General features: G+C 43.0%; 1 protein-coding gene across 1 annotated transcript in view; it reads left to right on the top strand.

Annotated features, from left to right (window-relative positions):
• Window positions 1-24,370, top strand: part of VIT (vitrin) — a 94,454-nt gene that overhangs the window by 9,714 nt on the left and 60,370 nt on the right. Inside the window, 1 exon segment of the mRNA XM_007468388.1 lies at window positions 17,409-17,565. Coding sequence (XP_007468450.1) covers window positions 17,409-17,565 — 157 coding nt within the window.

Below are 24,370 nucleotides of genomic sequence, written 5' to 3'. Positions count from 1 at the left end.
TGGAATCAATGGGTAATCTCACAGAAAAGTTTCACACCCAATCAGTGGAAAGAGGAATAATTAATTTCATTTTTGGGTGATAGTTAAGGTTAGATGACAGAAAAGCCAAAATAACAGTTGCTTAGATAAGACTGAAGTTTCTTTCTCTCTCCTGTAAACATAGTCTGGGCTTTTATGGGAGCTTCACAATCTTCAGGGACGCAGACTCCTTCTGTCTTGTCATTCTGCTTTTCTCAACGTGGCTCTCAACTCATTGTCCAGAATGGCTACCCCAACTCCATCCATCATGTCCACATTCCAATCAGTAGGAAGGGATGAAGAAAGGCACATACTTACTCCCTTTAAAGACAAGTCCAGGAAGTCAAATACACCACTTCTACTTAAATACCATTGGCCAGAATTCAGGGAGAATGGGAAATGTCTTGATGTCAAGCATCTGCATGCCTAGCTAAAAGTCAGAGAGAATGGATATTGGGAAAGAACTAGCAGGACAGGACATAAATGGAAAATCTCACACTCAAATCTTGTGAGCACACTGAGCTATCTGTATGTAAATTTGTAGACTTGATGGACGCTTGAATTAAGGTATATTTATGAAGGACCATAAGAAAAAGACTTTAGGTATATTCAGTGCTCTGTGCTGTCTACAAAGGGGACTTCTGTATAGGCATTAGATTTAGGTGCCTTAAATCAGCAACATTAAGATTTTGAAATAAAAGAAGAGATTTGTTTCACGCAGCATTTTTTTTCTTCTGTTCCTTTAAGCCCTTTGTGCAGGACTTCCTGTTGAAATGAGACCAAAAGGGCAGCCATCCACAGCCTCCTAGTCTGAAAAACTAAAAAGGAATCCATTTTTTATTTATTCCCGTCAGGAAGGAGAGCCAAGAGAATCAGGCCGGGGCAGATGTGTGTTCAAAACAGTGACTGGGTTAATATGGAGACAAATGCACACCCAAGTATGAAGTCCTTTGGTCTGTTTCCAGTATCTTCATTAACTCGTCTACAAAAATCATAAAAGGTTCCATGATTACCATGACAACAGTTTTCAGTGACTATGAAAGTCTGTGCTAAACGACCCAAGGGCAAACCTCTTTGAGAGATCTCAAATGGATTCAACTTCTAATATGCTAAATTCTAACCTTATTCTCAAAATCTCCCTAGTGATACAGCACTTTTGAATCAATGTATGCATGAGGCCTTTTCTCTAACTAGAAACTCTGTCATGGTCATTAAGTAAGGGGGAAAAAATATAAAATGAAAGTAATAGGATATTCCCAAACTATGGCGATACCTGATTCTTTACCTCAGGAGTATTTCCAGATTGTAATCTATACCTTGAGGCCAAAGTAATTTTCATTTTTTCTGTTCAACCTTGTCAATCTGCCACTGGGGCAGGTGACTGATAGCAAGGGAGGCACATCGTTCATTCACTTGACAAGTATTTATTGGGTGCTGGCCAAGTACCAGGTACAGTTAGACACCCAGATACAACAGCGATTGAGACTCAGACTGTGCCCTCACAGAACTCAAAATCTACAGAGGAAGAAAGACAAGTCACCAGGCAATTATGGTGTCTTATGTAAGTGCTAGGACTCGGGAGCTAAAGGTACTCCAAGAATATGGAGAAAAAAGCTATGTATCCGGGAGGGCTTCCTGGAGGAAGTGACACATCTTACACTGATATCTGAAGGCCTAATAGGGATTGACCAGGCAAAGCTGAGGGGAAAAGAGTGTTACAAGCAGAAAGAAAAAGCATGCCTAAGCCCTGAAGAAAAGAAAGAGCTAAAAAGTAGTTCCATATGACTGAGGTATAGAGTGGGAGGCACATGTGTTGAGATAGGAGATGGAGGGGTAAGCAGGCACCAGATCGTGAAGAGCTTTGTTACTGTGTCTAGGAATCTGCAGTTCATCAATGAGGGCAATGGGGAATATCTCAGTGCAGATTATTTAGGTGCAGTTAGCAGAAATCCAAGGCCAATTTGCTTAAGCAGAAAAGGAGATTTTGGCAGTACATGAGGTAGCTCACATGACATGAGGTGTCTCGCAGAACCCAAGGTGGGGAGAGCAGCTCGAACTCACTGGGACTGTACCCCAGGTGGAAAGATCTCAAGAATTGGTGTCTCTGCTTCTCTCTGCATGTCTGCCTCACTACCCACCCCCCGATCCCCTGGTTCATGCAGACCATGTCTCTCAGCCCTGATCCCAAATTCCTGGGAGAGAAACTCTTAACTGCATCAGCCTAGGCTGGGAGGGTGGTTTTCAGAGAAGAGTAGAATGGTTAGGGTTGTGTTAGGGAAGTAAAACAATCCTGACAACAAAACCCAACAAAAATCCCGCCAACAAAACCCAACAAAAATCCCTTTGTCCCAGCGTATGAAGAGAGAAGAGAGATACACAATATTATTAGTGAGTAAGCATTACAGATAGACATTCATATACAGGTAGGATGAAAGTATCTACCAAGTCTGGACAGAATTTCACACAAACTTATACAGTGAAGTCGAAGACAGAACAATTACAGCTTCTCTTAACTCCTGGAAAGATAAATACATGGACCTCCTGAGTGTCTTTTGCATACCTGGAGACCCCTAAACTCCTTCTGGAGATGAGTATCAATATTTGCGCATCCAAGGATCAGAAGTCTGGAGACCTTGCACTCTGCAGGTGATTCCGATGCCTGGTAAAATTTGAGAACCGCTGGACTAGACGTACCCAAGATCAGGGATGCTTACAGATGTGAATGTGAAATCATGGGTTCTCTTCAGTGCCCTCTGCCTCTTTCCTAGCCAGCCCTCAGTGTTCACCAGTGTTTATTCAGGACTAAAAGTCTTCAGCACCCAGAGGACTGAAGGTAAAATAACAAGGAGGAGGTCATTTTGAGAGTTTTGCCAAGAGGACAGTTCACTGACACCTACTACACACGTAGCACTACTTTCGGCCCTAGAGGATCTAGTGACCAGACATGGTACCATGAGTTGGCAGAGCCAGATTTGAAACTCAGGTCTCTGTGAGGCTCAACACCAGATGCTTTTCCAGTGCCTCCTCTCAAGCTAGCCATTTAGGAATTAAGTATCCATTGCCTAGAGGCAGATGAGGTGTTAAGATAATCAAGGGCTGACTGAATAGGAAGTAAAGTAGAAGAAATGTGGGAAAGTAGAAAAAAAGAGTAAATGCATGAGTGTCTTCCTTTGGCTTGGCCTGAGACCTTATGCCACACTAGTGCATCGATTCTGTCTATGCATATGGATACTGTTACTTTAGGTAACTGTCACTTTCTCTCCTCCCTACTTGCTCTGCTTTCTCGTTTTTTCTTCTCATCTCCTTTTCCTTCTTTCTATTTCTTTGGTCTACCCATGGCCCCCAGGGGCCCTTATGGACCTTGCTCAGCTCCACTGGAGGCCCTTTGGGCCAAAAAGGTAGTACATGTTGAAAATAATTTCGCATGGGGCTTTTACAAAAGGAAAAGCAAAGATGAAAAAAAAAAGATTGGGACTAGTTCTTAATGGCTCTACTCCTTCCCCATACATGACCATTCATTCCAAGCTAGTATTTTGTTCTCACGTACACGGTCGTATTGGGTACAATTTTATTCTGTCACTCGGCTTATCACAGCACCTTATTTTCTAAGTCAAATCAAGTCTGACTCCAGACTGCCAATTGCCTAGGGCTGAAATATTAAAATTCCATCATTACAAGGGCTTCCTCCCTCCCAGCTCCAGGCATTGGAAGCCTTATGCAATTTGCAACATTCAGAGAGAGCCCCTGCATTGCTCAGTGTCCAAGCACATGTTATTCCTAGAAGATGAGTAGCTCCATTGTTTCATGAATGGTGGGATCTTGGCAAATGTGGTGAAGCCCTATGCCGAAGGTTCTACCCAGAGGGGCACCACACCAGGTACTGTTCCAAAGTGATGTTCATCCAAGGCAGCTGCTAGGGAAAAGGGGCATTTCCCTTACTGGGACCTACCTGCCCACTTCCACCTTCCCAGTCTTGGAAGGTCATTTTCTCTCCATCACTCTTTGGGCTGACCAAGCCCAATCCCCTCAAACAAGGAGGCTTCCGAGCAACTAATTCCCAGAACCTTGAGGGAGAGTTGCCAGGCAACCCCTGCCCTCTCTCTTGCAACCTTGAGCTCCAGAGATAGGAGAACACAAAAGTCTGACTACCTTCTTAGAATAGTAAGGGGAAAAATACAATAACAATAAGCATAAGTTAATGTCTTAGTAAATTAACCTGCTGTATGGTGCAGGGTAAAGTTTACCATACTGTACAGAATGGGAGTTTTACCAAGTTTCTTTACAGATGTGACTTTTTCAAGGCTCTCATTTTCCTGCTATGTTTTGGAGCCATAGATCTGACCTTACCCACAGGCACCTCACTAATATATTTAGTCAGCTTAAACCTACTCAAGCAGTTTCTAACAAATGACCAAAATGTGGTTGCATTTTTCTTGACTGCTGAAGGCTACAAATAATGGTTGAAGGGTTTAGGTGTGTTCATAAAACACTTCTCCTAAGGCAGTCAAGATACCTTATAGATTTTAAGGATTAACTTCATTTATGTTAGATTCCACATTTGAAAACGGCCTACTCTTCAACTCATGAACCGTTTAGCCTGTACTGTAATAAACACATCATATGTTTCCCCATAAATTATGTCCACCAACAACTCTAGAACGATCCCTGTCTGGCAGAGTGTTTGTGCTAGAGAGAGAAAAGCTTTTAAGTTGTAAAATCTCCTCAATAGCTTTTCTACATGTAAGGAAGCCCCAGAAGAGCTCCAGAAGCAATGGCCTTAGCCTAAAGTGGGGTCAGAGGAGATAGTGTTACACAGGTGAGAGCTGTGATTGATTAACTCCAACAGATGGTTGCCTGTCCATCCTGCAAAGTCTCTGACTTCAGTGAGCACCCGATCTTGTAGAAGGTAAAATAAAATTATGCAAAGGAAAGCCTTCCTGGACCCAACACCAATTGCCAACACACAAAAAACCACTTTAGATGGCTCCTGTGTATGCTACATCTAGCAATCACACTCCTGGGCATATAGCTGGACAAAACTATAATTCAAAAAGATAAATGCACCCCTGTGTTCATAGCAGCACTATTTACAATAGCCAAGACATGGAAACAATCTAAATATCCATTGACAGATGAATGGATAAAGATGTGGTGTGTGTGTGTGTGTGTGTGGTGTATAATGGAATACTATTCAGCCATTAAAAAAAGAGTGAAATAATGCCATTTGCAGCAGCATGGGATCTAGAGATTATCATACTAAATGAAGTAAATCAGAAAGAGAAAGACAGATACCATATGATATCACTTATATGTGGAATCTAAACTATGACACAAATGAACTTATCAATGAAACAGAAACAGACTCACAGATATAGAGAACAGATTTGTGGTTGCCAAGGGGGAGGGTGGGTGGGGGAGGGAAGGACTGGGAGTTCGGGGTTAGCAAATGCAAACTATTATGTATACAATGGATAAACAACAAGGTCCTACTGTACAGCACAGGGAATTATATTCAATATCTTGTGATAGACCATAATTGAAAAGAATATGAAAAAGAATATATATATGTATAACTGAAGCACTTTGCTGTACAGCAGAAATTAACACAACACTGTAAATCAACTATAATTTAATAAAATACATTTTTAAAAAAGATTCAACATAGTCAAAGACTTTTTAAGAATAATGGAAAAGAGGGACTTCCCTGGTGGTCCAGTGGTTAAGAATCTGCCTTCCAATGCAGAGGACATGGGTTCAATCCCTGGTCGAGGAACTAAGATACCATATACCGTGGGGCAACTAAGCCCACGCGCTGCAATGAAGAGCCCGCACGCCGCAACTAAGACCCAACGCAACCAAATAAATAAATAAATATTTTTTTAAAAAGAAAAATGGAAAAGAATCCTTTGCAAAAGAATTTGCTACCAAGGAAGAATTAACATGATCTGGTCACTGGTGTCAGGAGAAGGAAGCATTCGTCTTCAAATTTTATTTGATGATCATTTTATTTCATTAAATTAACATTTTTGCATAATTTTCTTAAAAATAGAATTTTACTCTAGTTGAATATCACAGTAGAACAAAATTAAGTTTCATATCAAAACTGTTTATGCATAAGTGCTTTTATGTTATAATTCTTTCTCATTAACAGCCAAGAGGCAAGCTTACAATGGCCGCCTCTGATTGATGAAGAGATTTGTTTTCCCGAAGCAATGAGGCTTGCCTTGAAAGCCACGTTCGCTGAAAACATGAATGGAAAATAAGAAGCAGATTATACAGTTTGATTTGGCCTCTACATCATTGGCTTATTGTATATGACATCACCCAATAATCACTCTGTTATTAGGTCAGGCAGAAGAACCAACTTAGAGCAGAAACATTTGCAGTTGTGCCTCTAAGATTCCAATGTTTCATGAACATAGTGGCTCAAACAATACCAGTTTGGCCCAGGAACACTCTGAGATCAGTACAGCAGACACATGACCTCAGTGGGCAGCATCTAAAGGTTATCCTTTCATTCTAACCATCCAGGTTTCAAATAGTTCTCTTTTCCCTGTGTCTGGTGCCAAGGGCCTCTGGGAAGGAATCCTTGGCAGATTCTGAGGTGCTCTAATGTGAGCTCTGTCGAGAAAATCATAATGGCCATGAGAAGGCAAGGTAACCTTGAGGAATCATATGAGGGGGAAGCCGAGCAGATGGCTGAGGAATAGGTCTCTGTACAGTTTCCACTCAAGCAGTTCTGGGCTCCCCCAGGATCTCTGTGACTTTAGCCCCGGGTTCTCTCATTTCCACCAACAAAACTCCACACAGGAAGGAATGGAAGAGGCTCTCTTCTTGCTTTCTCCAAATGTTCCTGGGAGTAAACCTTCTTATGACTTCTAAGTTCTCCCCCCAAGGTTAATAGTGGGGATGCACCACTCCCCGTCCCTTGAGTCTTATTTGCCATATCAGTGTCTTCCTGCTCCCTTCAGACCTGAGATGGACACTTCTTGAGCTGCCTTAGTTTTGACCTGTCCTCTGAAGGAAGTCTTATTTCTGCACTTTTGAGATGAAACCCAAAGAGAGATGAAACCCAAAGAGAGATGAAAATGAATCTAGAGACCTTCAAGATGGCAGAGGAGTAAGACGTGGAGATCACCCTCCTCCCCACAAATACATCAGAAATACATCCACACGTGGAACAACTCGTACAGAACACCTACTGAACGCTGGCAGAAGACCTCAGACCTCCCAAAAGGCAAGAAACTCCCCCACGTACCTGGGTAGGGCAAAAGAAAAAAGAATAAACAGAGACAGAAGAATAGGGACGGGACCTGCACCAGTGGGAGGGAGCTGTGAAGGAGGAAAAGTTTCCACACGCTAGGAAACCCCTTCACTGGCTGAGATAGGGTGTGGGCGGGGGGAAAGCTTTGGAGCCGCGGAGGAGGGCGCAGCAACGGGGGTGCGGAGGGCAAAGCGGAGAGATTCCCGCACAGAGGATCGGTGCCGACCAGCACTCACCAACCCAAGGGGCTTGTCTGCTCCCCCGCCGGGGTGGGTGGGGGCTGGGAGCTGAGGCTCCGGCTTCGGAGGTCAGACCCCAGGGAGAGGACTGGGGTTGGCTGCGTGAACACAGCCTGAAGGGGGCTAGTGCGCCACGGCCAGCCGGGAGGGAGTCCGGGAAGAAGTCTGGAGCTGCCGAAGAGGCAGGAGACCATTCTTTCAGGTTGCGTGAGAAGAGGGGATTCAGAGCACCGCCTAAACGAGCTCCAGAGACAGGCACGAGCCGCGGCTATCAGCGCAGACCCCAGAGACGGGCATGAAATGCTAAGGCTGCTGCTGCAGCCATCAAGAAGCCTGTTTGTGAGCACAGGTCACTATCCACACCTCCCCTCCTGGGAGCCTGTGAAGCCCGCCAGTGCCAGGGTCCCACGATCCAGGGACAACTTCCCCAGGAGAACACACAGCATGCCTCAGGCTGTTGCAACATCATGCTGGCCTCTGCCACTGCAGGCTCACCCCATATTCCATACCCCTCCCTCCCCCCGGCCTGAGTGAGCCAGAGCCCCCGAATAAGCCGCTCCTTTAACCCCATCCTGTCTCAGAGAAGAACAGATGCCCTCAGGCGACCTACACACAGAGGCGGGGCCAAATCCAAAGCGGAACCCGGGAGCTGTGCAAACAAAGAAGAGAAAGGGAAATCTCTCCCAGCAGCCTCAGGAGCAGCAGATTAAATCTCACAGTCAACTTGATGTATGCTGCATCTGTGGAATACCTGAGAGAAAACGGATGATCCCAAAATTGAGGCAGTGGATTCTGGGAGCAACTGTAGACTTGGGGTTTGCTTTCTGCATCTAATTTGTTTCTGGTTTTATGTTTATCTTAGTTGAGCATTTAGAGTTCATTGTCATTGGTAGATTTCTTTATTGATTTGGTTGCTCGCTCCTTTTTTTTTACATATATACTTTTTTTATTCCTTTTTCTCTTTTTGTGAGTGTGTACGTGTATGCTTCTTTGTGTGATTTTGTCTGTATAGCTTTGCTTTTACCATTTGTCGTAGGGTTCTGTCTGTCCGTCTTTTGTTTGTTTTTTATTACTTTTTAATTTTTAATAATTTTAATTTTAATAACTTTATTTTATCCTTTCTTTCTTTCTTTCCTTCTCTTATTCTTTCTTTCTTTCTTTCCCCCATTCTTTCTTTCTTTCCTTCTTTCTTTCTTTCTCTCATTCTTTCTTTCTTTCTCTCATTCTTTCTTTCTTTCTTTCTTTCTTTCTCCCATTCTTTCTTTCTTTCCTTCTTTCTTTCTTTCTCTCATTCTTTGTTTCTTTCTTTCTCCCTTTTCTTCTGAGCCATGTGGCTGACAGGGTCTTGGTGCTCTGGTTGGGTGTCAGGCCAGTGCCTCTGAGGTGGGAGAGCCGAGTTCAGGACATTGGTCCACCAGAGACCTCCTGGCTTTACATAATATCAAACAGCGAAAGCTCTCCCAGAGATCTCCATCTCAACGCTAAGACCCAGCTCCACTCAACAACCAGCAAGCTACAGTGCTGGACACCCTAAGCCAAACAACTAGCAAGACAGGAACACAACTCCACCCAGTATCAGAGAGGCTGCCTAAAATCAAAATAAGTGCACAGACACCCCAAAACACACCACCAGACGCAGCCCTGCCTAACAGAAAGACAAGATCCAGCCTCATGCACCAGAACACAGGCACCAGTCCTCTCCACCAGGAAGCCTACACAACTCACTGAACCAAGCTTACCCACTGGGGGCAGACACCAAAAACATCGGGAACTACGAACCTGCAGCCTGTGAAGTGGAGACCCCAAACATAGTAAGTTAAGCAAAATGAGAAGACAGAGAAACACACAGCAGGTGAAGGAGCAAGGTGAAAACCCACCAGACCAAACACATGAAGAGGAAATAGGCAGTCTACCTGAAAAAGAATTCAGAGTAATGACAGTAAAGATGATCCAAAATCGTGGAAATAGAATGGAGAAAATACAAGAAACGTTTAACAAGGAACTAGAAGAACCAAAGAGCAAACAAACAATGATGAACAACACAATCAATGAAATTAAAAATTCTCTAGAAGGAATCAATAGCAGAATAACTGAGGTAGAAGAATGGATAAGTGACCTGGAAGATAAAATAAAATAGTGGAAATAACTACTGCAGAGCAGAATAAAGAAAAATGAATGAAAAGAATGGAGGACAGTCTCAGAGACCTCTTAGACAACATTAAATGCGTCAACATGTGAATTATAGGGGTCCCAGAAGAAGAAGAGAAAAAGAAAGGGACTGAGAAAATATTTGCAGAGATTATAGTTGAAAACTTCCCTAATATGAGAAAGGAAATAGTCAATCAAGTCCAGGAAGCACAGAGTCCCATACAGGATAAAGCCAAGGAGAATCACACCAAGACACATATTAATCAAGCTATCGAAAATTAAATACAAAGGAAAAATATTAAAAGAGGCAAGGGAAAACCAACAAATAATATACCAGGGAATCCCCATACAGTTAACAGCTGATCTTTCAGCAGAAACTCTGCAGTCCAGAAGGGTGTGGCAGGACATATTTAAAGTGATGAAAGGGAAAAACCTACAACCAAGATAACTCTACCCAGCAAGGATCTCCTTCAGATTCGATGGAGAAATTAAAACCTTTACAGATAAGCAAAAGCTAAGAGAATTCAGCACCACCGAACCAGCTTTACAACAGATGCTGAAGGAACTTCTCTAGGCAGGAAACACAAGAGAAGGAAAAGACCTACAATAAAAAAAACAAAACAATTGAGAAAATGGTAATAGGAACCTACATATCGATAACTACCTTAAATGTAAATGGATTAAAGGCTCCAACCAAAAGACATAGACTGGCTGAATGGATACAAAAACAAGACCCATATATATGCTGTCTACAAGAGACCCACTTCAGACCTAGAGACACATACAGACTGAAAGTAAGGGGATGGAAAAAGATATTCCATGCAAATGGAAATCAAAAGAAAGCTGGAGTAGCAATTCTCATATCAGACAAAATAGACTTTAAAATAAAGACTATTAGAAGAGACAAAGAAGGACACTACATAATGATCAAGGGATCAATCCAAGAAGAAGATATAACAATTGTAAATCTTTATGCACCCAACGTAGGAGCACCTCAATACAAAAGGCAAATGCTAACAGCCATAAAAGGGGAAATCGACAAGAACACAATACTAGTAGGTGACTTTAACACCCCACTTTCACCAATGGACAGATCATCCAAAACAAAAATAAATAAGGAAACACAAGCTTTAATTGATACATTAAACAAGATGGACTTAATAGATATTTATAAGACATTCCACCCAAAAACTACAGAATACACTTTCTTCTCAAGTGCTCATGGAACATTCTCCAGGATAGATCATATCTTGGGTCACAAATCAAGCCTTGGTAAATTTAAGAACATTGAAATCATATCAAGTATCTTTTCCAACCACAATGCTATGAGACTAGATATAAATTACAGGAAAAAATCTGTAGAAAATACAAACAGATGGAGTCTAAACAATACACTACTAAATAACCAAGAGATCACTGAAGAAATCAAAGAGGCAACTTAAAAATAGCAAGAAACAAAAGACAATGAAAACACAATGACCCAAAACCTAGGAGATGCAGCAAAAGCAGTTCTAAGAGGGAATTTTATAGCAATACAATCCTACCTCAAGAAAGAAGAAACATCTCAAATAAACAACCTAACCTTACACCTAAAGCAATTAGAGAAAGAAGAACAAAAAACCCCCAAAGTTAGCAGAAGGAAAGAAATCATAAAGATCAGATCAGAAATAAATGAAAAAGAAATGAAGGAAATAATAGCAAAGATCAATAAAACTAAAAGCTGTTTTTTTTGAGAAGATAAACAAAATTGATAAACCATTAGCCAGACTCATAAAGGAAAAAAAGGAAAAGACTCAAATCAATAGAATTAGAAATGAAAAAGGAGAAGTAACAACTGACACTGCAGAAATACAAAGGATCATGAGAGATTACTACAAGCAGCTATATGCCAATAAAATGGACAACCTGGTAGAAACGGACAAATTCTTAGAAAAGTGCAACCTTCCGAGACTGAACCAGGAAAAAATAGAAAATATGAACAGACCAATCACAGGCACTGAAATGGAGACTGTGATTAAAAATCTTCCAACAAACAAAAGCCCAGGACCAGATGGCTTCACAGGCGAATACTATCAAACATTTAGCGAGGAGCTAATACCTATCCTTCTCAAACTCTTCCAAAATATAGCAGAGGGAGGAACACTCCCAAACTCATTCTAAGAGGCCACCATCACCCTGATACCAAAGCCAAACAAAGATGTCACAAAGAAAGAAAACTACAGGCCCATATCACTGATGAACATAGATGCAAAAATCCTCAACAAAATACTAGCAAACAGAATCCAATAGTACATTAAAGGGATCATACACCATGATCAAGTGGGGTTTATCTCAGGAATGCAAGGATTCTTCAATATACACAAATCAATCAATGTGATACACCGTATTAACAAACAGAAGGAGAAAAACCATATGATCATCTCAATAGATGCAGGAAAAGCTTTTGACAAAATTCAACACCCATTTATGACAAAAACCCTCCAGAAAGCAGGCAGACAGCGAACCTACCTCAATGTAATAAAGGCCATATATGACAAAGCCACAGCCAACATCATTCTCAATGGTGAATAACTGAAACCATTTCCTCCAAGATCAGGAACAAGACAAGGTTGCCCACTCTCACCACTCTTATTCAACATAGTTTTGGAAGTTTTAGCCACAGCAATCAGGGAAGAAAAAGATATAAAAGGAATCCAAATCAGAAAAGAAGAAGTAAAGCTGTCACTGTTTGCAGATGACATGATACTATACATAGAGAATCCTAAAGGTGCTACCAGAAAACTACTAGAGCTAATCAATGAATTTGGTAAAGTAGCAGGATACAAAATTAATGCACGGAAATCTCTGGCATTCCTATACACTAATGATGAAAAATCTGAAAGAGAAATTAAGTAAAAACTCCCATTTACCATTGCAACAAAAAGAATAAAATCCCTAGGAAAAAACCGACCCAAGGAGACAAAAGACCTGTATGCAGAAAACTATAAGACACTGATGAAAGAAACTAAAGATTATACAAACAGACGGAGAGATATACCATGTTCTTGGATTGGAAGAATCAACATTGTGAAAATGACTATACTACCCAAAGCAATCTACACATTCAGTGCAATCCTTATCAAACTACCACTGGCATTTTTCACAGAACTAGAACAAAAAATTTCACAAGCTGTATGGAAACACCAAAGACCCTGTGTAGCCAAAGCAATCTTGAGAAAGAAAAACGGAGCTGGAGGAATCAGGCTCCCAGACTTCAGACTCTACTACAAAGCTACAGTAAATCAAGACAGTATGGTACTGGCACAAAAACAGAAATATGGATCAATGGAACAGGATAGAAAGCCCAGAGATAAACCCACGCACATATAGTCAACTTACCTTTGATAAAGGAAGCAAGAATATACAATGGAGAAAAGACAGCCTCTTCAATAAGTGGTGCTGAGCAAACTGGACAGCTACATGTAAAAGAATGAAATTAGAACACTCCCTACCACCATACATAAAAATAAACTCAAAATGGATTAAAGACCTAAATGTAAGGCCAGACACTGTAAAACTCTTAGAGGAAAACATAGGCAGGAACTCTATGACATAAATCATAGCAAGATCCTTTTTGACCCACCTCCTAGAGAAATGGAAATAAAAACAAAAATAAACAAATGGGACCTAATGAAACTTAAAAGTTTTTGCACAGCAAAGGAAACCATAAACAAGATGAAACGACAACCCTCAGAATGGGAGAAAATATTTGCAAAGGAAGCAACTGACAAAGGATTAATCTCCAAAGTATACAAGCAGCTCATGCAGCTCAATATCAAGAAAACAAACAACCCAATCCAAAAATGGGCAGAAGACCTAAATAGACATTTCTCCAAAGAAGATATACAGATTTCAATCAAACACATGAAAGGATGCTCAACATCACTAATCATTAGAGAAATGCAAATCAAAACTACAATGAGGTATCACCTCACACCAGTCAGAATGGCCATCATCAAAAAGTCTACAAACAATAAATGCTGGAGAGGGTGTGGAGAAAAGGGAACCCTCTTGCACTGTTGGTGGGAATGTAAATTGATACAGCCAGAATGGAGAACAGTATCGAGTTTCCTTAAAAAACTGCAAATAGAGCTACCGTACTACCCAGCAATCCCACTACTGGGCATATACCCTGAGAAAACCATAGTTCAAAAAGAGTCATGTACCACAATGTTCACTGCAGCTCTATTTACAATAGCCAGGACATGGAAGCAACCTAAGTGTCCACCGACAGATGAATGGATAAAGAAGATGTGGCATATATATACAAGGGAATATTACTCAGCCATAAAAAGAAATGAAATTGAGTTATTTGTAGTGAGGTGGATGGACCTAGAGTCTGTCTTACAGAGTAAGTCAGAAAGAGAAAAACAAATACTGTATGCTAACACATATATATAGCATCTAAAAAAAAATGGTTCTGAGGAAACTAAGGGCAGGACAGGAATCAAGACACATGTAGAGAGTGGACTTATGGACACGGGGAGGGGGAAGGGTAAGCTGGGGCGAAGTGAGAGAGTGGCATGGACATATATACACTACCAAATGTAAAATAGATGGGCAGCAGGAAGCAGCCACATAGCACAGGGAGATCAGCTCGGTGCTTTGTGACCACCTAGAGGGGTGGGATAGGGAGGGTGGGAGGGAGATGCAAGAGGGAGGAGATATGGGGATGTATGTATATGTACAGCTGATTCATTTGTTATAAAGCAGAAACTAACACACCATTGTAAAGCAATTATACGCCAATAAAGATGTTAAAAAAAAAGTGAAAATGAACCTATACACAGAAGAGAAAGAGAGAAAAGGAAGACCTAAGCCATAAGGTGGAATAGTTCAAATGTATTCAGAGGAAATACAAAGATAAATCATATCATTTCGGCTTTAAGTGGATGGATGGAAGATTCCTGGAAGGTTATAAGAAAATAGACTACTTCACAAATAACTGAGAAAATACTGTAAAAGAAGAAATCGTGGTTTCCATATAGTCAAAGAAGAGCAGCCAGAAAAGATGCAGATGACTGATTCTTGCCAGCTGGATTAAGACATTACACTTGCCAATGATTTTGGCAATTACTCTGAAATTGTAATTAGCTCACTCTCTCCGGCTGAATTTTCTGTACAAATTGAACAAATATTTGACCTTTAGCCAACTTTGTCATTGTACCCTGTTCTTCCAAAGTGCATGAGCATATGTGCTTGATATCATCTTGCAGCCCCCCACCCCGTGGGATGAGCTAATTCACCAAGTTTTCTAATCCAGCTGGGTGCAGATAAAGCGGCAGATCTTATTTAAGGGCTTGCCCAGGCCTTTGTAAAAACAAGACAAAGCAAAAAGAAAAACAAAAAACAAATTCCCCCTACAGGAAGGGGCGGGGTGTGTGTGGGGGGGTGGGAATTGATTAGCCGGAAGCAAAATATTCCCATGTGACACTTTTCCCCTATTTTTTTTAAACCAACTATTTCATGGAAAATTCTACCACATCTGCACCTGTCTTGCAACAAGTTCGACCACTGTATGACACTCATGCAATAAGCTTGCTTCTAGATAGAGCCCAGTTTACAACTCCAGGAGAGTTGGGTTGGCCTACCAGGAGATCCAAACCCTCAGGGTGACAAAGTCACATCCAAATTGAATCCCAGGTCACAGAGCTCGTCACTTCCTATTTCGTGTAACTAAGAGCTGAGAAGGAATGCTTCCGTTTTCTTTGCATCTCAGGGAGGAGGCGCGTTCGGAAGTGGGGCAGTGATCTGCGGAAGGAGAGCTGAAAGCGTCTAGTTACACCCAGTGATCCAACAGCTAAGTTAAGGAGAGACTACACAGGCGTCTTCAGTCCCCAAACTGGCATTTTCGAACAGTAATCCGAGACTCAAAATAGTCAATGCAGCCTTGAGTATCAGGGTTTAAAAGAATGAAAGATAAAAAGAAAATAACTTTGGAGAGGAAGCAGCCTGTGGTGGGAAGAACGAAACCACAAAACCATTTTAAGCGCAGCGCTTCCCTCCTTAATGTGGACCACAAATTGTTTTAGCCTGTGATCACACTCAGCCCCCGGGCTCCCAGGAGAAGGACTTTCCATGCCGGCCCAGCCCTGCGTGGCCAAGATCGTCTGGGAGGGGTGTTTAGGAAAAGAGCAGGAGTTCTGACTTTAGTTCTCTCTCCAGTATGAATGAAATGCAACTCTGCTTTATTCAGATACATAAGGGTTAAAAAAAAAAAAAAAAAAGTGCATTCGGATACAGCTGGAAGCTATTAACAACTCTGAGAACATCTCAGTAACCCAGTTAGAGGATGGGTGGGCTGGCAGAGATCCTGAATCCATGTTTGTAATCACAGACTCTGACCACTGGGCGGGGCTTGCTTTCTACCTCCCACCCAGTGCAGACATCCCCTCTTCAACTGTTCAGTCCCTGCTTGCATACTTCCAGCCCCTTCCTTCAAGGGCAACTTCATTTACTAGAAAGTTCTTTTTGGCAAAAAACGCCTCCGTAGAAAATCTCCCCCTTAGTTCTAGCTCAGTCCTCTGATGTCATAGCACACGACAGTCCTACTTGTGGAACAGCTATATTTGCCTCCAAATGCTCGCCTTCTTATGGCCAAACACCCCATCTCTGCCAGGCTGCCCTCCCATCTGGTGGTTTCCAGATCCCTCCAGAGCCTGCTTACTCTTTGAATAGTGATTAGGTTTCAGAGTCCCTTCTAGAGAATCTATTCCTAGCTCCCAGGCATCAATATAGGATCCTCTAGGAGACCTTTTCATTCAGGAGTTTTTGAGGGAAATTTTTTTCAGGGAAGATGCAGCCACACCCCCTTTTAGGTACTGCCACTAGAGCATCTACACTGTCTCATCCCTAAGCAAGCTTCGGGCTCCAGCAGCCTTGCCTAGTGAATACTGCTAGCCTGTCAATGGCGTCACCAAGCCAGAGAGGAGGGAGGACAGAATGAATGAGCTTCCCCTGGATGCCTAGCAGGGCAATCCCCAGCTTTCCACCGAGTGTGGAGGCAGATGAGCAAAGATCACTCCCATCTTGACCCTGGAGCTAGGACCCAGCCTCTGGGACCGAGACAAAAGATCACTTTCATTATCTATCTCCCCTGTCCAAAATCCTTCCATCGAGTCCCACCTCCCACACAGAACACAAGCACTCACGCCTCCTTCACCTGGCCCAGCCCTGCCCATCACCATGCTCCCCGCAGGCTCCAGCCCGGGGCCTCTGCTGCAGCAGCCCACCTTGTCCTGGCTGGTCCCGATGCAAGGCCCACGCTCTCTCGCTTGCCCTTTCCGATACCTTTCTTCCTCCTGCGAGGTTTTCTGAGAGTTTCCTCTTTTCCTGGGCTAGCTCCAGAGCATCTGAAACACCAGTATTCTCTAATCGTGGACTCAGGCTGACATTTCTGACCATTGGAGGCAGGTCATTTCCCAGCGTTCTCTTCTTCAATTAATTAATGGTTCGAATAAGCAGAGGAATGAGCTTCTTGTTCTTGTTCTCAGCAGGTTAAGTGCAGTGGATGGTGATTGCTCTTTTGGTCTGAGGAATGTCCTAATTACCTCTTTGCTTTCATTATATGGAGGGGATCCAGGGTCAGCCCAGGCTCTGGCTTTTAGAGATTAAGTAAATGAACAGTTATGACCTAACAGTCACCCCACATATAAGCTGATACCACAAGGTGTAATCTTGACCTCATTTTGCATTCCCAGCTGTGCCTCAGATCAACTGTGATGTGAGAGCCGGAAAGATAATCAATCCCGAGTTCATTGTGAAATGTCCAGCAGGATGCCAAGACCCCAGGTACCACGTTTATGGCACTGACGTCTATGCATCCTACTCCAGCGTGTGTGGCGCTGCGGTTCACAGGTGGGTAGCGCTGAGCTTCTTAAGCACGAGCAATCAGGGTGTGGGCAGGGAGCCCCCGGTGCAGGGTTGCCTGATTAGCAAGCAAGAGCAAACAAACTTAATGGAGCATCCTGTATTTTATCTGGCAGCCCTATCCCATGGGATGACCCAGAATCTGTGCATGGTCCTGGATCTCCTTTCAGATCTCTCTGGAAAGGAGGACTGACTTCTCTTTCCACCTTAATGGGTGGGGGTGGGAGGGAGAATCCTACTCTTTTGTGTTCATAATGAGGAAACCAAAGTTCTTGATGATGTAAAGCATTTTTATTTTTACCTGTATGTGCTGAGCAAGGAGATAATAGGGACATGACTAAGGAAGGCCCGGAAGTTTAAAGAAGAAATATCACAGCTCCAGTTGATGATCTGGAGACAAATAGGAACAGGAAAAGTGAGAAGGAGGGTGACAGGGGGTCCTGCCTGGTCAGCTGTTGATGGGGGATCCGAGAAGGAGGGCAGGAAGCATGACATGCTTTGGACCATGTCACTGCCTAAATGAGGAAAGGCAATAGTGACCTTCACAGAATCCTCACACCTCTTTTGCTTAGGCTTGGAGCCAAAACCCAGGGAAATGCATGTTTACTTAATATCTTTCATGATGGGTATGTGTGAAGCACTCCACCTGTGTTATCTAATTCGGCCCTTACCATTCCCCTGTGCGGTATCTACCACCGTTGTTGACCTCTTAAAGGTGAAGAGAGGTTGAATAGCCTTTCTAAAGCCACACGGTTAAAAAGTATCCGAGTGGGGATTGGAACCCAAGTCCAGCCCCCCACTTCTATTCACCAGCCAGCACTACTTTGAGATGTGGCTCAAAGTCAGTGGTTGGCTGCTGGGTACTGATGAAGTTGCTCAATTATTCAGGCTTCCGGCACCTTTTTCCTTTTCTTTCCTTGCATGCCAGTCACTTGATTGTTCAGTTGTATCTCCACCAGAGAGAGGGGAGACATAAAATTCATTCCTTTTCAAGGTGTCTAGTCAGTAGCCTCTCTGAAATTTGGGGAAAAAAAAAAAAAAAAAAAAAAAAAAAAATCTATGCCTAAAATAAGATGTAAGATTTACTAATAGACTTTAGACTTTGTCAGTCATACTCTTTTCCCCACCAGCCAAAGAGATGAACAGCTACCTGGCTTTTCAATGGGAGTGGGAATACAAAAGCTCTACTGAGGATATATAGAGGAACATTAAGGAAAAAAGCACCAAATGCTGTTCCTTAACTCCAAACTGTGGAATAAAAACATTTTGTTTTCACTCTGAAATCAATTTTGTGCACCAAGTCGGTAGGCGGATCTACACCTGAACATATGCATGCCTCCACACAATCACTTGTACACATATGCATGCCTCCCACATGTGCTAGAACACACGTGTGTGCTCACACACACCCTGACACACACATGTGCATGCCAATACATCTCCGCCAACACCATTAGCACACTCCAGTCTGTGTCCGTGTAGACACTGACATATGTTACAGAGGCCGAGCCCGTCTTAAGGCTGCCTGTATTTTTCCAACTGTGGTCCAAGATGGTTGGCACTTGCTTCGTCTGGCATTTGCTGGCTCTCTCTTGCCTTTCCTTGGTCTCCTGAGGTACAGAGCCACACAAGTTAATGTGAGCTCACCAAGATGTCATCATAATGACAGTAACCCCTTACACTGAGACCCTCTCCTTCTAGCATCATCTCAGCCCTGTGAGGCTGCTGTTAGCATCCCCACTTGTTAGAAGAGGAAGGGAGGCATAGGGAAGTTAATTAAGTTGCTAGTTAGTTGCACATCCAGGACTAGAACTTGTGTCCCCTGACTTCCAACCCTGAGCCCAGGTGACACATTTACATAAGAACCGAGAGGATGTGAAGACGTGATGGGGTTGTAACACTTTGGGGCGGTCTGAGTTGGGAGAGGTTTTTAGGATGAACGGACACACCTCTAGAGAGAAAATAAGAAGGGCACTGACAAGGACCAGGACTCAGCAATCCCAGCCTTTGGGTTGGAGCATAGGAACTGCCTGGCGAGAACACAGATGAGGGTCGAGGGACAAAGCAGAAGAGTTTGACTGTTTCAAGACGGAACATTTGCTGCTGGAGCAACGGAATGCCTCGTAGCTTCCTGGACCAGTGACTGATACTGTAGGAAACTGTTTGGAAAGAAGGAATCACTATCCATGAGGAGGATGTATAGAGGTCTTAAGGGAAAACAGATAGGGATTTTGGATAATACAAGTTCCGTCTTTTACAAACAGAAGGAGTCCGTTTTTAGGAGGCAGGATTTTTTCTGTTTTTTTTTTGTGTGTGTGCGGTACGCGGGCCTCTCACTGCTGTGGCCTCTCCTGCTGCGGAGCACAGGCCCCGGACACGCAGGCTCAGCGGCCATGGCTTAGGGCCCCAGCTGCTCTGCGGCATGTGGGATCTTCCCGGACCGGGGCACGAACCCGTGTCCCCTGCATCAGCAGGCGGACTCTCAACCACTGCGCCACCAGGGAAGCCCGGAAGGCAGGATTTAAGACAGAGAATAGAGTGGAAAATGTGTGAAGGACCTCCCATCACTGTCCTGCCAGAGTCCCCTGCAGTCAGAACTGGGAAACTGGAGAGAGCACACTTTGGTTTAGAAATTCAGATTTAGCTTAAAGGATTTAAATTTCATACAAAGTATGACAGTCAGATCCCTTATTATGAGTGATCCCCTTGATTCTTTCAAACCAAAGGGATAATGAACATATTTGAGGCATCGTATTTTGGCTCAGTCTTATCCTGAACTGATTTCTGTGTTTAAAGTGGGACCAAGGCCTGAAGAGAGGGGAGAGTTCTCTGAGATGGGACAACGAAGAGGCCGTCTCCATGCAGAGCATGGATGTCTGACCAGACGCCCATGGGAATGGCAGCCATTCTAAACCTAGCCTCGCTGTGGGCAGTCCCTTTTCTCCGAGCCACGAAGCTGACCCTCAGATTATCCCAGTGCCCTGGTGCCAGGGTCAGGGAGGAGGTGAACCTCAAAGCCATGTTCAGCATCATGCAGGGTGTCTGAGGAATGCAAAGGAGTGGAACTGGTTTTGTTCTTTGAGAGAATATATATGAAGTGCCTCCACCTCAATGAGGGTACACATGAGGTCGCATTTATATAAATTCTCCAAACTACCGTGGCTCTGAGCCCCCATCTGCTTCATAAGTACAACCACAGCCTTTCAGGCTCTCTCCCTCCTCTGGTACCTCCTGTGGTGAACAATCGTCCGGTGCATTCCTCCCCTGGGATTTCTGTCGCCTCCTGGAGTTGATAGACCACTGACTGCCCCAGGATCTGCCCTCCTCTAGGACAATGTCTGGGAACGTGCACGGCCTCCAGTGAAGTCCACTCACAAGATAAGGCATCACTCTCTTCTGCAATAGGAAAATCTCATGAGAAGACAAGAGTTCTGTTTCCGTGCCTTTCCCAAAGTCTGGGTTTTGGGTCTTATATAACTGTCACAAGGGATCTCAGCCTCCCTGTCCAGCCTGAGAACCCCCAGGCCCACCCCATTCCCTTTAAACAGCCTGAGCAAAGGGAAGCTCAGCCCGTCTTTCCACTCTGAGTGGCAGCTACAGCGCTTCTGACTTTTAAACAAGAATGAGTGCACGAACATTTCCTCAATACAATGGAATATAAATCCAGGGGCAGAATAATTTCTCCAGGGGGGGAATAAAAAGATAAGAGCTATTTCTGTTTCCCCCACTTGTCAGTTAGGGACCATGGGATAATCAGGGTAATTTTTTAAAAACTAATCTGAATTTTCAGCCTATGCCAGTGGTGTGGTGGTAAAGGTTCACCAACCAGCCCTCCTAAATGGAGGGCTGGGGGGGCTACTGATTTACCAACATCTGTGGTAGAAATACTCCCACCGTGGCTGATTTCAAACTTCCATTGTGAAATGAACCGGCACAATCCTGAAGCCTAATAACTGGCTTTCCCAAGCCAGCATGAGTGGTGTCTGCACACCGACAGGCCTTCTAATGCAGAAGCAAAAACACTGTCTTCCCATAAGAAAATTTCTAATCCAGTTGGGAGACAAAGTTAACTCAAGGAATTTTTAGGAAGTAGAACAAGACCAAATAAAATCAGAGTCTCCATGGAAAGACAAGATTCGAAGGCATTGTTAGGAAGGGGCATAGCAAAGTCATGGAGAAGGAGGTGTTGGAGAGAAGGCACAGGTTCTCCAGAGCAACGAACAGCATGAACAGAGCCACGGGAGTGGGAATGAAGTGGGCCATCAGGAGAGAAGAGGCCGGCCTGGCTGCAGCTGGGAGAAGTGAGGGGCCCCGACTGAGAGCTGCCTGAAGAAAGGCAGGCAGGGTTGCAAAGACATGATGGAGGGATGAGGACTTGGTGTTGGGAGATGCCCATGGCTTTTGAGGCAACTGTGACCAAGTGAGGCAAACCCAGGATTCCAGGTCATTTAGACCTGGGTTCAAATCCCTACCTTGCAGTTTAGAAGTTACAAAGTCTGGAGTGAGTCCCTCGACCTGTCTAAGCCTGTGTCTGTGAAGTGGGAATAACAGCATTCCCTCTGCTCCACAGCCAGTAGGTTTGCTAGGAGAACTCAGTGAGATCCATTAGTGGGGATGCTTCTAAAGCAATTAAGGGCTTTACATGTCAAGTATTATTATCACTTTCTTTCCAAGTTGTTGGGAAGTTGAGTGTTGAAAGTTGTTGACTCACCATGAGGGTGGGAGGGCAGGAAATGGCAACGCTCATTCCTGTAGGGAAGGAAGGGTGTTGATGGGAACAAATCTAAGGACATTTTTAGCTCCCCTGTGCTATAAATTACAGATACCCAAGGGAGCCATGTTAGGCTCTGGGGCAAGGAATTGACATACTGGAGCCCCTGCTTCAATGGAGGCAAAGAGGTAGATATGTCAGTTACTATCACATCAGGATCTAAAACCTTCAAAATCCAAGAAATTAAAGAAACAATTTCCAGCCTTTGGGGACTCTTTTAAATGAGTTTAATTTAGCTACACACCTTCCTTCCCTAGCCCAAAATAAAAGGAATAATTTGCTCTTAATAATGTACCACCTTTTGAAATAGTTGGAGTCGTTCTGTGATGTCACAAAACCAAATTGGAAATTGTCAGGGAACAGGTTTTACTTCAGGGAGAACTAGTAGGAATTAAGCAACCAAAGGAAAGAAATTTGAGGCATGGTCATGTCCTGTAATATGAAAGAGAAGGACATCGAACATGGGAAGACAGATGCCAGGCCACGTGATGGGAGCATCGTTCTTGGGGGTTAGGTTGCAGGTCAAGGTGAAGGTTTTCTTACTCTCCCTGCTTTCCAATCTCTAAATAAAGATGGTGGCTGAATATCTCTGATGAACATAGATGCAAAAATACTCCACAAAATACTAGCAAACCAAATCCAACAATACATTAAAAGGATCATCCACCATGATCAAGTGGGATTTATCCCAGGGATGCAAGAATTCTTCAATACCTGTAAATCAATCAGTGTGATACACCGCATTAACATACTGAAGAATAAAACCATATGATCATCTCAATAGATGCATAAAAAGCTTTTGACAAAATTCAGCACCCATTTATGATAAAAATTCTCCAGAAAGTGGGCAGAGAGGGAACTTACCTCAACATAATAAAGGCCATATATGGCAAACCCACAGCTAATATCATTCTCAATGGTGAAAAGCTGAAAGCATTCCTTCTAAGATCAGGAACAAGACAAGGATGTTCACTCTCACCAGTTTTATTCAACAGAGTTTTGGAAGTTTTAGCCACAGAAATCAGAGAAGAAAAAGAAATGAAAGGAATCCAAGTTGGAAAGGAAGAAGTAAAGCTGTCACTGTTTGCAGATGACATGATACTATACATAGAGAATCCTAAAGATGCTACCAGAAAACTACTAGAGCTCGTCAATGAATTTGGTAAAATTGCAGGATACAAAATTAATACACAGAAATCTCTTGCTTTCCTATACACTAATCAGGAAAGATCAGAAAAAGAAATTAAGGAAACAATCCCATTTACCATGGCATCAAAAAGAATACCTAGGAATAAACCTACCTAAGGAGGCAAAAGGCCTGTACTCTGAAAACTATAAGACACTGATGAAAGAAATCGAAAATGACACGAATAGATGGGAAGATATACCATGTTCTTGGATTGGAAGAATCAATATTGTCAAAATGACTAGACCACCAAGACAATCTACAGATTCAATGCAATCCCTATCAAATTACCAATGGCATTTTCCACAGAACTAGAACAAAAATTTTTTAAATTTGTATGGAAACACCAAAGACCCCAAATAGCCAAAGCAATCTCGAGAAAGAGAATGTTCATTGCAGCACTATTTACGATAGCCAAGACATGGAAGCAACCTAAATGTCCATCAACAGAGGGGTGGTTAAAGAAGATGTGGTACATGTATACAATGGAATATTACTCAGCCATAAAAAAAGAATGAAATAATGCCATTTGCAGCAACATGGATTGACCTAGAGATTATCATCCTAAGTGAACTAAGTCAGACAAAGACAAATATCATATGATATCACCCACATGTGGAATCTAATTTTTTTTTAATTATATAAATGAACTTATTTATAAAACAGAAACAGACTCACAGATTTTGAAAGCAAACTTATGGTTACCAAAGGGGAGAGGGATAAATCAAGACCTTGGGATTAACATACACACACTACTGTATATAAATTAGATAACCAACAAGCACCCACTGTATTGCACAGGGAAGTCTACTCAATATTCTGTAATAACCTATATA

The sequence above is a fragment of the Lipotes vexillifer genome, unplaced genomic scaffold, assembly GCF_000442215.2.
Source record: "Lipotes vexillifer unplaced genomic scaffold, Lipotes_vexillifer_v1.1 scaffold1149, whole genome shotgun sequence".
Taxonomy (NCBI): domain Eukaryota; kingdom Metazoa; phylum Chordata; class Mammalia; order Artiodactyla; family Lipotidae; genus Lipotes; species Lipotes vexillifer.
Note: the sequence above shows the minus strand (reverse complement) of the source record. Positions and strands in the feature narration are given on the sequence as shown.